The sequence below is a fragment of the Ricinus communis genome, chromosome 3 (genome assembly GCF_019578655.1).
Source record: "Ricinus communis isolate WT05 ecotype wild-type chromosome 3, ASM1957865v1, whole genome shotgun sequence".
Classification (NCBI taxonomy): Eukaryota; Viridiplantae; Streptophyta; class Magnoliopsida; order Malpighiales; family Euphorbiaceae; genus Ricinus; species Ricinus communis.
This window is the reverse complement of record NC_063258.1, coordinates 5,793,047-5,811,885: the sequence shown is the minus strand read 5'-3', so window position 1 is coordinate 5,811,885 and position 18,839 is coordinate 5,793,047. Positions and strand designations below refer to the sequence as shown.

General features: G+C 31.6%; 1 protein-coding gene across 1 annotated transcript; it reads left to right on the top strand.

The window, feature by feature from the left end:
• Window positions 1-2,155: 2,155 nt before the first annotated feature.
• On the top strand, window positions 2,156-14,239 carry LOC8283124 (translocon at the outer membrane of chloroplasts 64). The gene is made up of 13 exons (XM_002530437.4): window positions 2,156-2,490; window positions 3,158-3,310; window positions 3,587-3,711; window positions 5,148-5,273; window positions 7,226-7,408; window positions 7,537-7,681; window positions 9,504-9,672; window positions 10,403-10,537; window positions 10,693-10,890; window positions 11,903-12,030; window positions 12,133-12,184; window positions 13,299-13,368; window positions 13,654-14,239. The coding sequence occupies exons 1-13, from the start codon at window positions 2,288-2,290 to the stop codon at window positions 13,734-13,736; spliced, it is 1,770 nt and encodes a 589-aa protein (XP_002530483.1). The 5' UTR covers window positions 2,156-2,287; the 3' UTR covers window positions 13,737-14,239.
• Window positions 14,240-18,839: the final 4,600 nt, after the last annotated feature.

Genomic DNA, 18,839 nt, shown 5'->3' with positions numbered 1-18,839 from the left:
AATCGTCATCCTTAAGAAATAATTTGAGACAAGTTCGCAAACTTGCATTTCTAGAACTTCAAATTCACGTTGTAGTGCTTGGAGCTATATACGTTGAACCTTTGCGTTTTCTTGAAACTTTTGCTTCATTGACTCCCATATTTAACTAGAAGTACCCTTTTGAAGAATGGATTTTAAGATTGTTTGTCAATGGACTGAAAAAAGATAAATTTTCACCTTCAAATCCTTCAGCTTACGGTCATCAAGATCTTTTTTTTGTGCAACAGTCAAAACTTCTCCATGTTTGGGCTCTATGTAACCAATGGCGATAAGATGCCAATACTCTTTTGATCTCATGAAGTTTTCCATTAGCATATACTCCAATGGTCGTAATTTCCATTGATCTTGGAAATGTTGGGTTGAAGAAAGCTAATGCTTCCCTCTGCTGCCATATCTCAATTGCTCCCTAAGTGTTTACTCTAAAGTGTTTCACTTTCCCTCTTTTGCTCTCTCTCTCTCTTGTGTTAGGATACTGCAGTTACTAACTTCACCACTTAAACACACAGATCAAGCTTCAGTTTATGGCTCTGATACCAATTGTAGTTTAGAAACATAACAATATAAAGTGAAGACAAAGTTGATTGATTTATTGATGAATTACATGAGACTTAAATAGTCTAACAACTCTAACTGAAAATGAAAAAAAAAAAAAACAGCCCACTAAAGTGGTAACAACTTATTGGAAACAATAAAACAATGCTAAATAATAGGACTGTTATTAACAAGAATTGAACCAGTACTAAACACGTGACTCTTTCAACAGTATTAAAGTATTATTTTATTATTCTTTTTAGAATATTTTAGTATCATATATTTTTCAATCAGTATTTTAAATCATAAAAACTATAAAATTTGTGTAAAATTACCACAATTAAAAAATTGTGTTAAATTTATTAAAAACGTTAAAAGTCATGATTATTATTTTTAATTAATTCTTGTTTTTTATACACCGATTCTTAACTTGATAATAAATACATATTTTTATTTCAACTAGTTCTTAAATTGAAGTTTCACTTTCTTTGATTTGTAACTACAAAAATATTTTATTTTTATCAAATTGATTTTTGTAATACTTGCAGTATTGAAGGACGTGTGATGAGCTAAATAACCTTTTTAATTTGTTTCCTCCTTGTTTTATTTCATTTCAGTCCAATATATATATATATACCACAAAATCTACAATATTTGTAATTAGGATTAGTTGTTAATGAAAAGACGTATATTTTTTAATTAAAATTGGCTCTCAAAAAATAAAAAGTGTAATATTTTTAAATCTATAAATAAAATATTCGATAATAAATTACGTCCTTAATTATTCAAATATGATTTATCATTTTTTACACTAAAAATTGTAAAGGAATAATTTTCTGATTACATAGCTATCTGAGAGTATTTTTTATCAACACTTTGCTTGACAATTAATAGTACATTAAACCTCCGATAAAAAACAGAATTATATTGTATTTGAGTATAATTACTAATTAAATTCTGAATTTTATACTTTTATTAATTTTATTTAATAATTTTAAAATTTTATAATAAATATTTATATTTTTAATTTGTTTTTAAAAGCATTTTCTAATAATAATTTTTAATATTTTACAATAAGAAAGATAACGTGAGAAATTGTTATGCTTAGTTAAAAAAATAAGAATGATAAATTATCAAAAATAATTTATCATAAATTTAAAAATTTCACATATGTGTATTATTTAATACATTTTGTATCTAAACGTAACACATTTTTTACTGACTCACTAACTTATATTTTACTAAGAATTGATATTTCATATTTTTTATTATAAAATTTTAAAAATTATCATAAAAATCTCAATAATCTATACTAGATAAAATTATTTAAAATTGTAAAATCTAGAATTTAATTATTAATTAGACCAATTATTTAATTTACTAGATTTAAAATTTGTGGTTTGTGAAAATGTAAAATCATAATAAAATCATAAAATCAATGTGCAAACTCATACAAGACCAAAAAGGGGGAAAAAGCAAAAGAAATTTTAGTTCTCTTCTTGGTGAAAATAACATAAAAAGAAAGGACTAAAACTGAAATAGAATAAAATATAAAAGAATGTATTTTCATAACCCCTATAAACTAGTAGTTAGCGTCATCTCTTTGGAAACAGCCAACCTCACTTTGCATTATCTATAAATGTCCATCTCTCTCTCTCCAGGACGTTGATTCTAGGGTTTTATACTGGGTTTTTGGTAGTGAGAGAGGGGACCATAAATGGGTTCTAATCCAGCTAATTTATGGGTGCTACTGGGGCTTGGAATTGCTGGAATTTTGTTAGTAACCAAAAAATTGAAGAAAGTAATAAGAGAAGATTTTGGTGCTTTCGTTCAGAAGCTTCAGCTTCTTCCTCCGCCTCCTCCCGCTCCTCCCAAAGCTCCTCATCCCCTTACGGGTCTTACCTTTGCTGTCTCCGACGTGTAATTTTTATTTATACACCTCAACTAGTCATTTTTGTTTCGTGTAAATTTTTGGTTTTATTGCTTTTAGTGGTATACTCTTTTTGATGATTGAGAAAGTTGATTCCCTCAGAAAAGGATTTGGTAGCTTGCTTAGAATTGCAAAAGAAAGAAGAATAGTGAGTACATGTGAATTAGTTCAGTATGTTCCTTAATAATAAATAATTCAATTCATTTTTAGCATAATTTTAATTCCTCTAAAGTGCCTTTTTTTTTTTTTTTTCTATGGCTAGTCAAAGGAATTGGATTTTAGCAACTGTGAGCTTTCCAACTAAATAGAATAAGAAAATGAAGTATAATGTTTCTTTTTGGATTGAATGCAATTTCCAATCTTAGGAACTTGATTTCTGAGTGTTTGATACTAGTGTTCTTAATTGAAGTTGTGCAAACAAAGCTGAAAAATTTTATTTCCAAAAAAGAATTTTTGCTAGCATGATGTTGGAGTTGGGGTCGAAATAGAGTATTCCCTTCTGTTAGAAGGGAACTTATGTTAATTGGGAAAACCGCTGTAACAAGTAGAAAGTTTTGTTTAACATGTCCATGGCTTAGAATCTTCCTTATCATTGCAGACTTTTGTAATTTTCTTTTTGTTTAACCTCTAAACTGGTAGTTTTCTTGTATTTATCAGATTTGATATTGAAGGGTATGTCACTGGATTTGGTCATCCAGATTGGGCGAGGACACATGAGGCAGCTTCTCAGACATCTCTTGTGGTTTCTGCTCTTGTTGAGGGAGGTGCCACTTGCATAGGGAAAACTGTTGTGGATGAACTAGCTTATAGGTATCTCATTGCCTGCATTTTTGAACGTGAAGTTTAAATTTTATATACTCATGTTAATTGACTGAAGATAAGAGTCCTATGTGTGAATCCATAAATATCTTCTCCTAGAAGAACTTTTCAATGGGGCATTTTTAGTTGACATCATTATTTACTTTATTACCTCTGTTTTTCCATGCTTCTGGTGTAATAGTAGATTAACTATTACCAAATATGATTTATTTCTGTGTATCCTTTTATTTACTGGATGTTAGTTCTTCTGGAAATGCTTTATTTCAGTATCAATGGAGAAAATGAGCATTATGGTACACCCACCAATCCTGCAGTGCCTGCACGTGTACCAGGGGGATCCTCCAGTGGAGCTGCTGTTGCTGTAGCTGCTAATCTTGTTGACTTCTCTTTAGGTGTGTTTTCTATTTTTGCTTTTTGAAAGATTCCTTTTTCTTCTTACATAGATTTTATTGCTATGTGCATATAAACGTCCATTAAATGTGGATATTTAATGTTCTAATTTCTCGCAAAAGTTTTTAAATGTAAATCTATTTTTATTTGGTGCTACTTTCTTCTTCTTCTTCTTTATTATTATTATTATTATTATTATTATTATTATTATTATTATTAATGTTCATATAATTATTTTCTATGTGATGTTTGAATGCTCATTATCAATAGTTATCGTCAAAAACTGCTTGAGGATTTTAGAGACTGATGATGCCTTATTAGAGCATCTCCAGTGCTATATCAAACTCTTTGTTATAAAAAATTATGCCATAAAATTAAATTCCAATATATCTTTTATTCTTTAACTATAAAATAAAGAGTTTGTTGTGGAGAGCCAAAATTCACTCTTTATTTTGATTTTAATAAATGCACTACAAATTGATGCCCTTTATTAATTGATATTTCTAATTTTATGTTTTTTATTGACAAAACTAAAAAGGAAATGAAAGAGAAATCATTATCTTTATTGGATAAAGTAAAATAAGGAGCAAATTGTAAAGAGTTTATTGAACTGAAATAGATTATTTTGTTACTCTCTATACTTAGATATGTATTAAGATCCTCTGCATTATACTTTATTTTAAAAGAGTAAACCATTGGAGATGCTGAATACTATTGGGGATGCTCTCAGGCAACCTTCTTTTTTTTTTTTTTTTATTTATTTGCTTTTGTGGGAGTCCTCAAGGGAGAGTACAAAATGGGAAAATTCTTGGTGCATAGGTGCTTTCTTTGTACAAGGGCCACTAAGTTGGTGCAACACCTGTTATTATGTTGTTTTTGCACAAGTCGGTTGGTTGAGGTGGAGTAGTTTTTTTAGGTGAATGGCGATGGCTTCCATGATGGTGGTTTGGCTAAATATGAGAACTGGATGTCAAGGGTGATCTTTTCTAGCATAAGAGGAATAGAATAGGAAATTTTGGTTGTTTTCCCATGCGTTTGTTTTTGGATTGTTCACAAAGATAAATATATAAGAGCTTTTAAGGGTGATATACTTTTCTATCATTAGAGAATGATAATATAAATACTTTGTGATTTTTGGCCTAGTGAATGACTTTTTGGATGCTTGATATGTCCTGTAGATAGCATTATTTTGTCGTCGCCTTGCAATCCCTTGTGCCATTTTAATTCCCTTTCTCATTCTCTCTTCATTGAAGTAAAAAGAAAAATTAAAATTAGAGAGGCTTTGCTTAACATTGTTATCTATAATGTATAGGAAGGAGACTATAGGTTGCTTCATCAGTTATGGTTGCTGTGTTCAGTGCTTGTGATATGCTAAAGTTTAAGCTTCTTGTGTTGCAATTTGGAAAAGAAAGCTTTTCATACCAGTTTTTTATGACAGGTGTTGATACAGTTGGTGGTGTAAGAGTACCTGCTGGATTTTGTGGCATTATAGGATTCAGACCCTCATATGGAGCCATCCCTAACACAGGAATTTTACCTATTTCAGCAAGTCTGGACACTGTTGGTATGTATTGGTGCTACTTTGTAATATATCCTGAATCCTGATTTACCACTAAATTGCCCAAATGAATTTTGGAAATTATGTTTATTGGTTTTTGCAGCTCTTGATTGAGATTAAGGGAGACTCAGAGCTGTTGCCCTTTTTTTTTAAAAAATAAAATTTCTAATAGTGCTTAAAGCATACAACATTGAGATGTTTTAATTATATGCTTTTAAAGCAGAAGTATAAGATGTATTTAATGTGCTCATATGATTTACAGTCTTATAATGTATACAACATTGATTTATGTTGATCACTATTTTGGTTTCCAGTCTTTTTAGGCAGCAGTTTATTAACCTAAAAATTTTTAGTTTAGGTCCATCTTATCATTTCACTTCTGATTTTTGCATTGAAATTTAAAATTATAGTATTTATATTCGAGTTCTTAGTTTTAATTGTATAAGTATAGTTTTGGACATTAAAAAGGAGAAAACAAATAAGTTGCCAAATTTTGAGGAGTGTTCTATAGATGATGCCTTATTAATCCATATTCATGAATCTAATATCCAACCAAATAAAAACAACATGAAATAAACGCCAAGAGTCTAACATTTAGGTTTCTTCATTTGAATCCTCATCTATCCGTACATGCTTCAACATTGAAGTTTATCTATTTTGCTTCTAGGGACAGGTAGGGGTTATAAGGTCCATGCTTCTGGTCTAACTAAGTGTGTTACTTTATTTCAAATCTTCACCTATCCAAGCTTGCTGTTAATTGCTAGTAACCGGTAGCTTTAGAACTATTTGGGTCTTTTTGTTTTTGAGCTCATTTGTTTCTTGAAAATTACTTTATTTTATCTTGGTTCTTCTATACAGATTGAAAGATCCTTTTTTCTTTTCTTTTCCTGAGGAAGGAGGGAAAATGAAGGGAAAAGAGGTAGTGGTGGTGGTTGAGAGTGAGATTCGGTTGAGATTGAGCTGCAAAAGAGTCCGCAATTTGTGATCTTTGGTTTTATCAGATTGCGGCCGATTATTTGTAATATTTGTTTTCATCAGATTGGCCAATCTTGAGGAAATCTTAGGAAAAAAATAGTTTAGTCGATAAAAAGTCTCTCCATGTGCATCCTGATCTTCATTTTCTACTTTTTATTATTATTATTTTTTAAATTTTCTTTTCATTTATTTTATTCTCATGATATACCTAATTTTCTGTCAACCAAGGTTGGAACTTAACCCAACCTTCATATTAGTGAAGTCAAGGGGTCATGGTTTAGAGATTCAACTTGGGTCAATCTAGGATTCAGTTTCAAGTATATCAAATATTAAAGTTAAGTTTATACAAATTTTATTGAGATAATAATTCTACTAATTACAAGTATAATAAATATTTTTTCTGAGCATATGATTTAGGTATTAAATGTTAGTCAAAGGATTGCAAACAAAATACTATTTGCTATGCTAAAACAGATGGTGGATTTACAGAATATTAGAATTGGTATATAATATGATTTTGATAAAATAAAGGGACATGTACGTTCAGGTATTGGAAATTTGATGTATTTTAGGTTTGAAGTGTTAAATGTCATATCTCTCTCTCTAGTAGAATAATTGGTATCCTTCAGAAAATTCATGTGGGTTTAAATCCCTCAACTCCCCCTGAAAAGAGAGGAGACTTTTCAGTTGGGCAAGTTGGTTGGCATGTTGGGTTATGTCATGTTGACATGAATTAGTTTTAAATGGATGATACTTGTGTCATGTCATCTTACCTCTTTCAAGATTTTGACACAGTTACATAATCATGTCATTTCAACCCATTCAATACTCAACTTTGACAAAATCAAGAGTCCCAATTATTTTGCATAGGATATTGCCATTACTACATATTTTTCCTTGTTGCTCAACTTGGAACACAAGAGTGCTGGCATTATTCCAGCTAGTTGCACTATGGTGATGGCTTTCTGGAATATATTTTGCAGGGTGGTTTGCCAGAGATCCTAATGTCATCCGCCGTGTTGGACATTTGCTCTTGCAATTGCCATTTGGAGTTCAGCGTAATCCAAAGCAAATTATAATTGCTGATGATTGTTTTCAACTGTTGAAGATTCCTGTGGACAGGATTGCTCAGGTGGTCATTAAATCCACTGAAAAGATTTTTGGAAGTATGTCCTTCTCCTGTTTGCTTCTCTTGGAAAGTTTCTGTGCAACTCGTCGTTTTCTTGCTGCTGGTAATTGTGAACTTTCTGTGATATGGAATTTGGCTGACTTGTATTTCATGAAATTTCTTCAGGACAAGTGTTGAGGCATGAAATTCTTGAGGATGTCCTCTTTTCTAGAGTTCGTAGTTTGAAACTGTTACATGACCAGAAAACAAATGGTGAACTTAGAACTTCTTCAATAAGATTGCTTGCAAATATAATGCGGCTTCTACACAGGTGAGCTTTCTCATTTCAAGTCTGAATCCTGTATTTTTGGAAATTATGGCTTTCTCATTTCATGCTGGCGTTAATCCACCCAGTTGCCCTATGAAGTGGCTGTTGCTTAATTAGATTTTAGCTTTGATGGTGCCAATATTGTTTTATTATAGTGCCAATGACAGTCTGTTTACTGCTTCTTTTAGCTTTACCATAGAGCTGTCTTCTTCCTTCCAATTTGTTTGAGAGATATATTTCTCTTTTATTAGTTTTCAACAATTGTCTATATTTCAAGGATTCTAAATATTTTATTTGAATGGTAGAATATTTTCTGCCTAATTAGGAAACTAAAAGATTACCTTTATTAATAGAATTCCTGGGCATAAAAAAAATATCCCATTTCACATGATCCTGAATGGGCTAGAAGCCTACCAGTTCTATTAAAATGATATTGCTTACTTTGTTGAGAAAAATAGAATTTTACAAGCTGCTATGATGTATGATAGTGAGAGTTGCCCAGCGAAGACGCAGCATGCCTGTATTGATGAGTGTTGCGAAAATGAGGATGCTAAGACGGATGTGTGAAAAAAAGGATTAATAGAGTCCATAATGTGTGCATTAGGGGAAGGTGAGAGCAATACCTATTGAAGACAAGTTGAGAAAACAGAAATGTAATAGTTTAGTCACGTGTGCCATAGATCAATTAATGCGTTGATTTGGAAGGTCAAACCATATTATGTTGGATAGAGTAAGGAACCTAAACTAGCCTAAACAAAAGTGGTTCATGACGATGTAGTGGACTTACATCTTTCTAACAATGTAGCCTAAAACCTTGCTTGCCTTACATCTTGATTGTGAATCTCACATTTTATAACTAGGAGAGATAAAATATGAATGTTAATATATTTTTCATCATTATGGTTGTCAACATCAGATTTCTGGTAGGATTCATCAGAATCAAATGAAAATATGAAATGTGAGGCAATTAAAATTAACATTGCAATGAATTAAAATTGAATGACCATGATGACATTGAGTGTTAAATTAAGTGACTAGGTGAATTAACCTGTAGTTCGAGATGTATCTATTGATATGAAAGGTTGACTTAGATAGTTTAGCTGTGTTCCATGTACAGAGCTCGAGTGCAATGAAAGAATAGGAAGAGACAAAGGAACAGGATGAGACAAAGGAATGAAATGAACTGTATAGCGATATTACAACAAATAATAAAAGCTTGATCCTAGATAGAGTTCAATGGATAAAACTTAAAAGTGATTTGTGCAGCTGTTACAACTAGTTTGAGATTGATGCCTAGGCGAGCTTAATTAGCTGCTTGATAGGCTCCAACTTTTTTTGTTACTCTAGGCATTGCATATGTTAAAGAACTTTTTGTGACTTGTAATTTCCAATATACCAGAAAAAGCTTTTTGTTGCCAAGATTGTGCATGCCTAACATCATGGATGGTTGTGGACTTGTAGTGGAATCCAGCACGTTTAAAACCATGGGAAGTACGATTTTAATAGAACCAAAACAGTGTCATGATTTCATTATTTTCTTCATTTCTGCTTGAATGGTTGATTAAACACCGGTACAAGTTAAATGGACAAACCGAATAATTCATATCCCTTTCTTTATGACAACTGCAAGTAATTGTTTTGAGGTAATATCAAGTCACACAATGACCTTTGAATTTAATTTAAGTTGACGACTTTGTTGCATGGTCTGCTTCAATAATGTGACATCTTATGCATATAGTACAAAGAAGGTTTGACTTGTCAATTTGTTGGTTTCTTTATTTTGATGCTGTTTTTGGATAACATCTGTGTCTTGATCTTTTAACAGATACGAATTCAGACATAATCATGAGGAGTGGATTAATATTGAGAAGCCTAATGTTGACCATAATATCTCAGCACAAATACATGAAATCGTGGACATTCCAGACACAGAGATTGAAATCTTTAAATCAATTAGGCAGGAAATGCGCGCAGCTATCAATTCACTTTTGAAGGTAATAATGTGTTAGTTGGGGACATTATTATTACTGAAACATTAAATGCATGTTATTTTTCTTTTTACTTGGAATAGAACATGGCTGTCCTCACTTTATATATCTGGAAACCATTTTATTGAATGTTTCAACTTAGTTAATCCAGCATTCAGTGCAACTATGAGCCAGACATCATTGTTTAGGATCTCAAATAAATGCTAGGCCTCTTTGTGCCAAAAGTCTAAGTTAAGGGTAGAAGTGAAAAGGAATTGATGGACAAGCTTGCGAAGAAAGAGAGTTGTAGATTTACAATTTGCAAGAGATCATGCATTGTATTTTCAGAAACAACTAAACATCAACATAATTTATAATCTTAACTAAAGCATCGAGAACACTGGAGTATTCTATTTCTTCCATTCTACTATGTATTTTGGAAATTTATAATTCCCATGACCCTAATTTATTTTGTGCAGTTAGAGCCTGGGTTTTGTGCCTTTAAGGCTTTGTTTTCTTCCACAGATATAGAACATTCTTATAATCTGATAAAATCTCATGCAGTGCTCTGTTTATGTAGTGCATTCTTTGCTAGTCATCTTGTTTGGTTTACCCAGATTTGCATTGGATCATGCTTTTGAGAACTGCTTATCTTGGATTATGCACTGGTCATCTCGTTTGGTGTGTCCAAACTTTGCTAGTCATCTTGTTTGGTATGACTGCTTTATTTTTTCTTAAATATTCTTTTTGGGTTCAGGATGATGGGATTCTAGTGATCCCTACAACTGCTCATCTTCCTCCAAAACTTGGTGGCAAGGATATGCTTTCGGAGGACTACCAAATTCTTTTATTTAGCCTATTGAGTATTGCTAGCCTATCAGGCTGCTGTCAGGTAAAGTGCTTTTTTACTTTCTCTGGCACAGACCCCAATGATATATTTCCTATAACTCAGATATTTGGTGTTGAAAATAAACCATCTTTTGTTGTCTTCCTGTAATATAGTGGATTGTGTTTGTTTAATTTCTTTAAATCTGTTTGATTCTTTAGGTCACAATTCCACTGGGACTCTATGAAAAGTGTCCTGTTTCAGTCTCCTTCATAGCCAGGCATGGGGGTGATCGATTTTTAATGGATACTGTACAGAACATGTATTCATCTCTACAAGAGCAGGTTGATATGCTTGCAAAGCCAAAGTCTCATACTTCAGATAATCAGGAAAGATCTGCTGAGATGGCTAAAGAAAAGGTAGAGTATTCATTTCTAGTGTACTTGTTAAATATCTGTCATCTGTTGGAATTTCCAGTGTTCTGGAAGTGATTTGAACGAGTATTGGTTTTATTTAGAGTTCACATCTTGATTCTATGATTAGTAATCTATTTCGAGTTGTTGAATTAACATTTACTAGAGTAAGCATTGGCAATTTGTCATAATAGATACATTAGCTATTGTACACTGGTGTGCTGGAATATGACCAGATATGATATTTCGACTACTAAAATAATCTTTTTTTAAGTCTTAAACTTTTTAAGTGAAAGTCTCCTATTCCAAATAGCTTTGTGGTTCAGCTTCTAGCATGAAGCTTACACATATCAAGGGCCCTTACCTCTGGAAGAAAATTATTCAAAAAAAAAAAAAAAATTTCAAGAATGAGGGAGCGGTGTAGAACCCTAACTTTTCACACGAAAAGTACTGTGATTCAACCGAAAAAAACAATGCATATAGAACTTACATTCTTATATAAAATTAAAATGGAAATTTGTTGAATAGACATAAAAAAACATGAAGATTAATTTTTATGTTTAGTACTTCTAAAAGAAGCATTAATACAAGGAGGTCCTTCCTCCAAGTTGATTTTCATTCATTTTTTTCACTGGGGGTGCTATGCCTATGGAGCGTGATATGAACTACACCAAGGCAGCAGTTTAATGAATATTATATGCTAATCATGCTTCAACAAGATTAACTGTCAACATTGAGGACAGTGCCTATATGAATAGCCAGTTAGAGAAATTCGACACTTTGTTTTTAGTTACATTGAGCTAATGTAGGAAAAGTTTGAATTCTCTTCTTAGAAATATCTCGTTTTGTCATTTTGACTGCTTCTGTGTCTTTATTATTTGATGCAAATAATTGGTTTCATGATGTTCTACTTCTCAATTCTATGTTGCACATATTTTGTACTGCTGGCTAAATTTGTGCCAATCCAGATCAGTTTTGTTTCTCAACAATTTCCAATTATTTCTTATTCGATGTTTAGGGCAACCAAGCATATAAAGAAAAGCAGTGGCAGAAGGCTATTAGCTATTATACTGAAGCTATTAAATTGAATGGCAAAAATGCAACATATTATAGTAACAGAGCTGCAGCCTATCTTGAACTGGGGAGGTAAATTTGTTTCTTTTGTTTTTTTGAAAGATTATCTCATCAGTAAATAAATCTTATAAAGTAATTGCTTCTAATATTTCATTTTGCCTTTTGTACTTCCAGTTTCCTTCAAGCTGAGGCTGATTGTACCAAAGCTATCAACCTTGATAAGAAGGTGAATTCTCTCTAGAAAGAACTATATTTGATTATGCAATTGCTTTCTCTAATATTTTGGGCTTCTTGATGCCTAATTTTCCATTTAAAAGTTAACAGTGATGTTACTTGATCATGATGGTTCTTGCTTTTCACTTCTTCTATCATTTCTGAATTTATACTTAATTAAATTTATTTATCTTTATCATCAATTATTGTGGAGTCATATGATATCCATATGATGTAACATAATGGTCAGCTACCATTTGATGGGTTTTGGCTTCTATCAATGCTGCCTCCAGCATTTGGCAGGGACCCTAAAGAGGCATGTGTTGGATGGATATTGTTGTTACTTGGGTAAATTGAACTATTTAGCATTTTTATTGTCCACTAAAAGATTGCGATCACAATCATGTTTACCTTTTCTCTATGGAATGTATTGAGGATTCAAATCTGGGTGGGCGTACCTACTCAACTGCAGCAATGGCCTGTCAATTTAAGTGTTCATTTCATTCTAACTGAAGTTACCAAATTGCCAGACAGCAGAGGCTATATAGTCTGGCTCATCTGGTCTTCTTTGTGATAAAATGTTTTATATTGGGTATCTGGATTCTAGGATTTCCCCATGTCTTGTATCTGTGTTAGGAAATGGAGACAACTGTATATTCTTTTATTAGGATGCGTATTTTAAGGAAGATTGCTATGTGCAAAATATACTGTCGTTTGGTATGTCTTGATCGTAGAATTATAGCATTTCTTTTCTCTCATAATTTTAAACTCCTATAGAAAAACTAGTAATTCTCTCATATAAATTGCTACAGTGGCAGTATACATGGTAAATCATATTGTCCTTCCTATCTTATACTTTCTTTGGTAGCTTTGGGTGCTTTCAGTATTTGGGTCCAAGTACAGCCTAACTTCATTATAGGTTTCATAAATAGAGCTGGTACTGGAAGCACTGCTGACGATATGGTACCTGAGTTCATTAAAAGTTTCGGATCCCCTTGATCCCTTATAACATGGTCGAATTAAAACACTTCAGTAATCTCTGTAACATATATGATTGCAAAAGGCCAATTTTGTGAATTTTATTTAAGCTCCTGTTAACATTGTTTCATGCTTTTACTTTGATCCAGAATGTGAAGGCCTATTTGAGAAGAGGCACAGCGAGAGAGATGATTGGTTACTATAAGGAGGCCATTGAAGGTCAGTTATTACCTCGTTTGCTTGGCCGTACTGGATAGAACTGTAAACTGAGTTCCTAATTTTTATTTTACTAAAAATCTTTTGGTTTCGAAACAAGAGTGTCTCATTTTCATCTGATACGATAAGGAGTACTCGATATCTTATCTCCTCTGATCTCCGCTTCCATTTTCTCTTCTCATACTCTCCCCTAGGACTCTTTTCCCAAACAAAATGTTAATATTCTTAGTCGATATATAATATCATTTCTCGGAGTTATAGGAACCAATGAAACTTGTTGGTTTGCAGATTTCCAATACGCGCTGGTGCTTGAGCCAACTAATAAAAGAGCAGCTCTTTCTGCTGAAAGGTTAAGGAAGATGTTTCAATAGGTGATCGAAGTGAAAGCATAGGAATGGTCAACTCTACAAACTATGGTGCTTCTGCCAACTAATAAAAGAGCAGCTCTTTCTGCGGAAAGGTCATGGAAGATGTTTCAATAGTTGATTTAATTGCAAACCCTTGTCTAGGAATGGGAAACACTACAAACTATTATCAGGAGCCTCGCCAATTTCTCTGCAGCAGATTGCTTCCTCTTAATTGTCTCACAAGATACCTCAAGTGCATTGCGAGTAGAGACAGGAGAGTAATCCGTTCTTAGTGAAAGGTATAGATTGTAGATGTCTGAAGAGTAATTTTGTTTGATATCTTTCCCTTTTGATAGAAGAGGATAATTATAACTATTCTTAGAATTTCCAAAAAGTATTGGCACAATTTTGTTTACTTTTATATTCTACATTAGGGTTGTAATTCTAATTTTGAGGCAGTCTTTGTGCCTACAATCTTTGTGTTCATTTTGTAGCTTATAATATTATTGCTTCTTTTCCTTGCAAAATTTGCAGAAGGATATATATCTATAGCGTTTTCTTGTATTTCAAATTATATCCCCTGAAATAACAATTATAATTCATCACCATTATACACTAGGGAACAAAACACCAATTTTCGACATGGGAGCACTTTTATCAAATACTAATTGCTTCATATTTGGTGTAAATTTTACAGGCAGCCACCGACTTTAATGTGTTCTCAATCGTAGTTGCTGAATTTCAATTTGACAATAATAAGGTCAACTTGCCCCTAAACTTTTCTTAAGTGGGTATTTTACCTATAAATTTTGAAGATTTTAAAATTAGATCTCTAGAACCGTTTCATAAGGAAATTTAAGTCCGGTCAAACGGTTTAGTAAGGAACGGAATAATGGAGATTCAAAGGTCTTTTCAGTTTTTATTTAATAAAAATTATATTTCCAACTTAAATTGTGTTCAATTTGAAAATTTATTAAAAAATTTAATACAAAAATAAGAGATAGTAAAATTATATATTACATGCTTTTTCCTAAAAAAAGAATAAAAACTTATATAATTATCAAGTCAGAGAAAATAAAATTTAGTTGTCTTGTTAAAAAAACTATACCATCAGAAACTTGGTGGAAAAAATCTTGAAAAGGAAAAAGTACGATCTAATACAAGAAAACTCTCATACTAAAGCACTTAGCTAATATAAGGTCATAAAGCCGTTAAATAAGCCTTCGTTCTCTTCATGAAAAATTACATATTACATGCTTGTCTTCAATATCTATACAGTAAAATGATATATTGCATGCTTACTTCTAATAGATATAAATATTATAAAGTATGAATAGTTTTGATTCGTTTTTTGGAATGACTCAAGAATTCTGAGTCCCATACTCAACCTTAATTTCTTAGGTCACTATTGTTGAATGACTGTTACCTCTTACTGCCGCAATAGATAGGAGCACTAACCAGTGGACCAATGTGTCCGTGAAGTACAGTACCAGCCATTCTGAGCGTGAGTCTCATGCGCTGCTAGGATTTGCTCTTTAACTTATATGTATGCTTGGAGGCATGTGTTCAGGAGTTTAACTTTCTAGTCAGTCTTTCTGGCATCGCCTCATCTTTCTAGCACCTCAATGGGTCTCACCTTTCTAGCAATTGCTTTGGTAATCTTTGTTTTTTTAAGCTATGGTTCCTGATTACTTTGCAAATTTAGGCTATTACTTATTTTGGCCGTCTTGGACTTGTACTCTTGTTGGGCTATGACTATTGATTGCTTGGACATTGGTTCTTGGTCCTTTGATTGGATATGTTATTTCAATATGTTAATTGGCTGATTCTTTTGATTTTGTAATATGTTCTAATGGTAGAAGATCGCAAGGATTTTGGTTGTAATATAGTAATTCCATTAATGTCTAAAATCACAGAATATAAGTTAATTGGTCTGAACTATTTAGATTGGTGTAAGACTGTCAAGATTTACCATTGGAATCTAAGGATAATCACCTTACCGTGGATCCACCAATGGATAAAAGTTACTAGGATTGGCAGCAAATTGTAAGAAAATTTATGAAGAACTAAATGCCTTGTTACAACGTAGTCCTGATGTGAAATTCTGTCAAGCTCAACGTGAGCAATGACACTAATCAGCTTTTTTTGGCATTTAAAGTTGCTAAATCCCAAATGCTTTCTAGTGATGAGATTTCTTCTCTCATGAAGCCTTTACTAGAGTACTTACATACAAATACTAGTCTGTGTTACTTCATCTGTTTAGACCTTCAATGCTCTTGTTAATCATCATAGTGGGTCTACAACTGGGCGGTCATACTAGTAGAATAATTATAAAGAAGGAGTATGGGTAGTCGGGATAATCGAAGTGAGACTGCAGGGGTTTTTGTGTTCTATTATTATCATGAGCTGGGACATATCAAAGGCATGTGCCATAACTTACAGTTTAGATATCAGAAGTCTTCCTCGGCTCATATTGCCTTTAGTACTGCTATTTCCAATTAGAGCTGAGCATGGATCTTGGTGATTTTCGTTCGAATCGAATAACCGTACCGAAAAATACCAGAACCGAAATAACCGAAAGTTTTTATAACCGAATTGAACTTATCCGAATTTTTTTACTATTATGGTATGGTACTGGTTTTTTAGTAAAAACCGTACCATAACTGTACTAGAACCGATCCGTCTTGTACTGATCCAGACCAAACCGTAGAACCGAATTTTTTACATATATTTATTAATAATTATTTATATTGTATAAATAATACATATTAAAAACAACTATAATATTATAAAATACTTTATACTCTATTAAAAAATTATTTTATATTTTATCATTTATATAATTCAAGCAATTGTTATCGAAATAAAAAAAATAATACATATTAAAAATAACTATAATATTATAATATACTTTATACTCTATAAAAAATATAAGTTATATATATTAATATGTTACATAGTATACTGATACTAGTAATCTAGTATACATACAATAATGCTAGATTTAAAATTTATTTACTATCTAGAAATTTTTGACAAGTTAATTAAAAATTACTTAATTTAATAAAAATTTATATAAATTAGTAAAAATTATAAAAGATATAAATATAATATTATTTATACTATATTTATTAATAAATTAATTTTAATTATATAATATTTTTATTTTAAAAATAATAATATTAATTATACTAAAAGTATTAATTTATATAAATATTAAAATTAATAAATAATTTTTTTAAAATAATTTTTATATTATTATACTAATAAAACTTAAAAAATTAAATATTTAGAAATAATTAATTTATTAACTTTTAAAATATTATAAATTAATATTAAAATATTAAAAATTATATTAAATTATATTTATAAATTTAATTTTTTTTAAAAGGATCATAGAGAACTTGAAAAAAAATCATCAAAATATCTTTAACAAAGTTAGGGATAATGAGCTAAGTGAAATGACCATTGAAATACGAGCTAAATTTAACAAATATTGGGGTTCTTTAGATAAAATGAATGTTATGTTATTTGTGGCTGCTGTTTTGAATCCTATATGCAAATTGAAGTACTTAAAAGCTAAGTATACCATTTATTATGGTGAAGATGAGGCAAAAAATTTAGAAAAAATGGTGAAAACAGCTTTAGAGTTGATGGTAGATAAATACAAGATAATTGAGGATCAATTATATATGGGTGAGGTTGTGGGAAGCTCAGAGAAATCTGCATATAATAGTGGGCCAAGTGATACGAAAACAAAAAAAAAGATTGATGAGTTTTTTTTAGAGGAAGAAGCGCAACAAAATTTGTCTAAGATGTCTGAGTTAGATAGGTACTTCGAAGAATTTGCAGGAAAATTCACCATTGATTTCAATATCTTAGCATGGTGGAAGGTGAATTCAGTAAGATATCCTATCTTGTCCAAGGTTGCATGCGATGTATTGGCTATCCAAGCTTTAACAGTAGCCTCTGAATCTGCATTTAGTACTGGAGGACGAACTCTAGATCAATATAGAAGTTCTTTACTTCCTACAACAGCGGAGGTCCTCATTTGTTGTCAAGATTGGCTTAAAAGTTCAAATAAACCTATCTAACTAGAAAAATTAATAGAGGATATTAAAAGCATAGAGTCAGGTAACATTTCTTTACTTCTTACATATGCTTATTTATTGTTGATACTGTTAAGTTTTATTGACGTAATCTTTTACTTTTATTGTAGAAATTATTCAAGATCCTGAGATTGGTGAGTCTCTTATGCCAAGATTAAATGTGGAGTGCTAATTTTGAGGGGAGGTAATAACATTCCTTTGCTAATTTTGGACTTATATTTTAGTGCTACATAAAGTTTATAAATTTATTTATTTTAATGATTTCGTCTGCAAAATATTTCTATGCTAGCAATAACATATATTTTAATGGTTTGTATTTGAATATTGAATGAATTATTATATTTGCAAGTGACTGAATTGCAAAACAGGTTGTTCAAGAATGTGATTGCAATTCTAATTCAGGTTTTCATGCTACTTTTTTTAGGTTGATAATCATATTTTCTCTAAATGTATTTTATTAAAGATGAGATTAAAGTTGTATTTTTTTTAATTTTTTAGAACCGAAAATAGCAACGAACCGAACTGTAGTTAACCGTAAAATTGGTACAATACGGTATTGGATCCTTTTATGTTTGGTACAGTACTGGTACCTTCAATTTTAAAATAACCGAGGTTTGGTATGATACTGGTGATTTATAGATAACCGAATTGGACCGATCCGTGCTCAGCCCTACTTCGAACACATCATCTGAGTAGACCATTACCATCTCTGTAGATGAATATGTTAAATTCACTAAATATCAAGAATCATTGAAGAATTCATCTCAATCTATCACTGCCATTGCTGAATCAGGTAAATCCAATACGTGTCTTCTTTCCACTTTCTCATAATAGGTCAGTGATTCTGATTCCATAAATCACATGACAGATAATCAACCTCGTGTCGGATCTTGAGTCATATATATCTCCTTCCAGTGTTACTTTAGCTAATGGTTTATTTCTTCTATCGTTAGTTTTGGCACTATTCATTTAGCTCGATCACTTCTTTTATATTTTGTACTAAGTCTGCTGGGTTTTG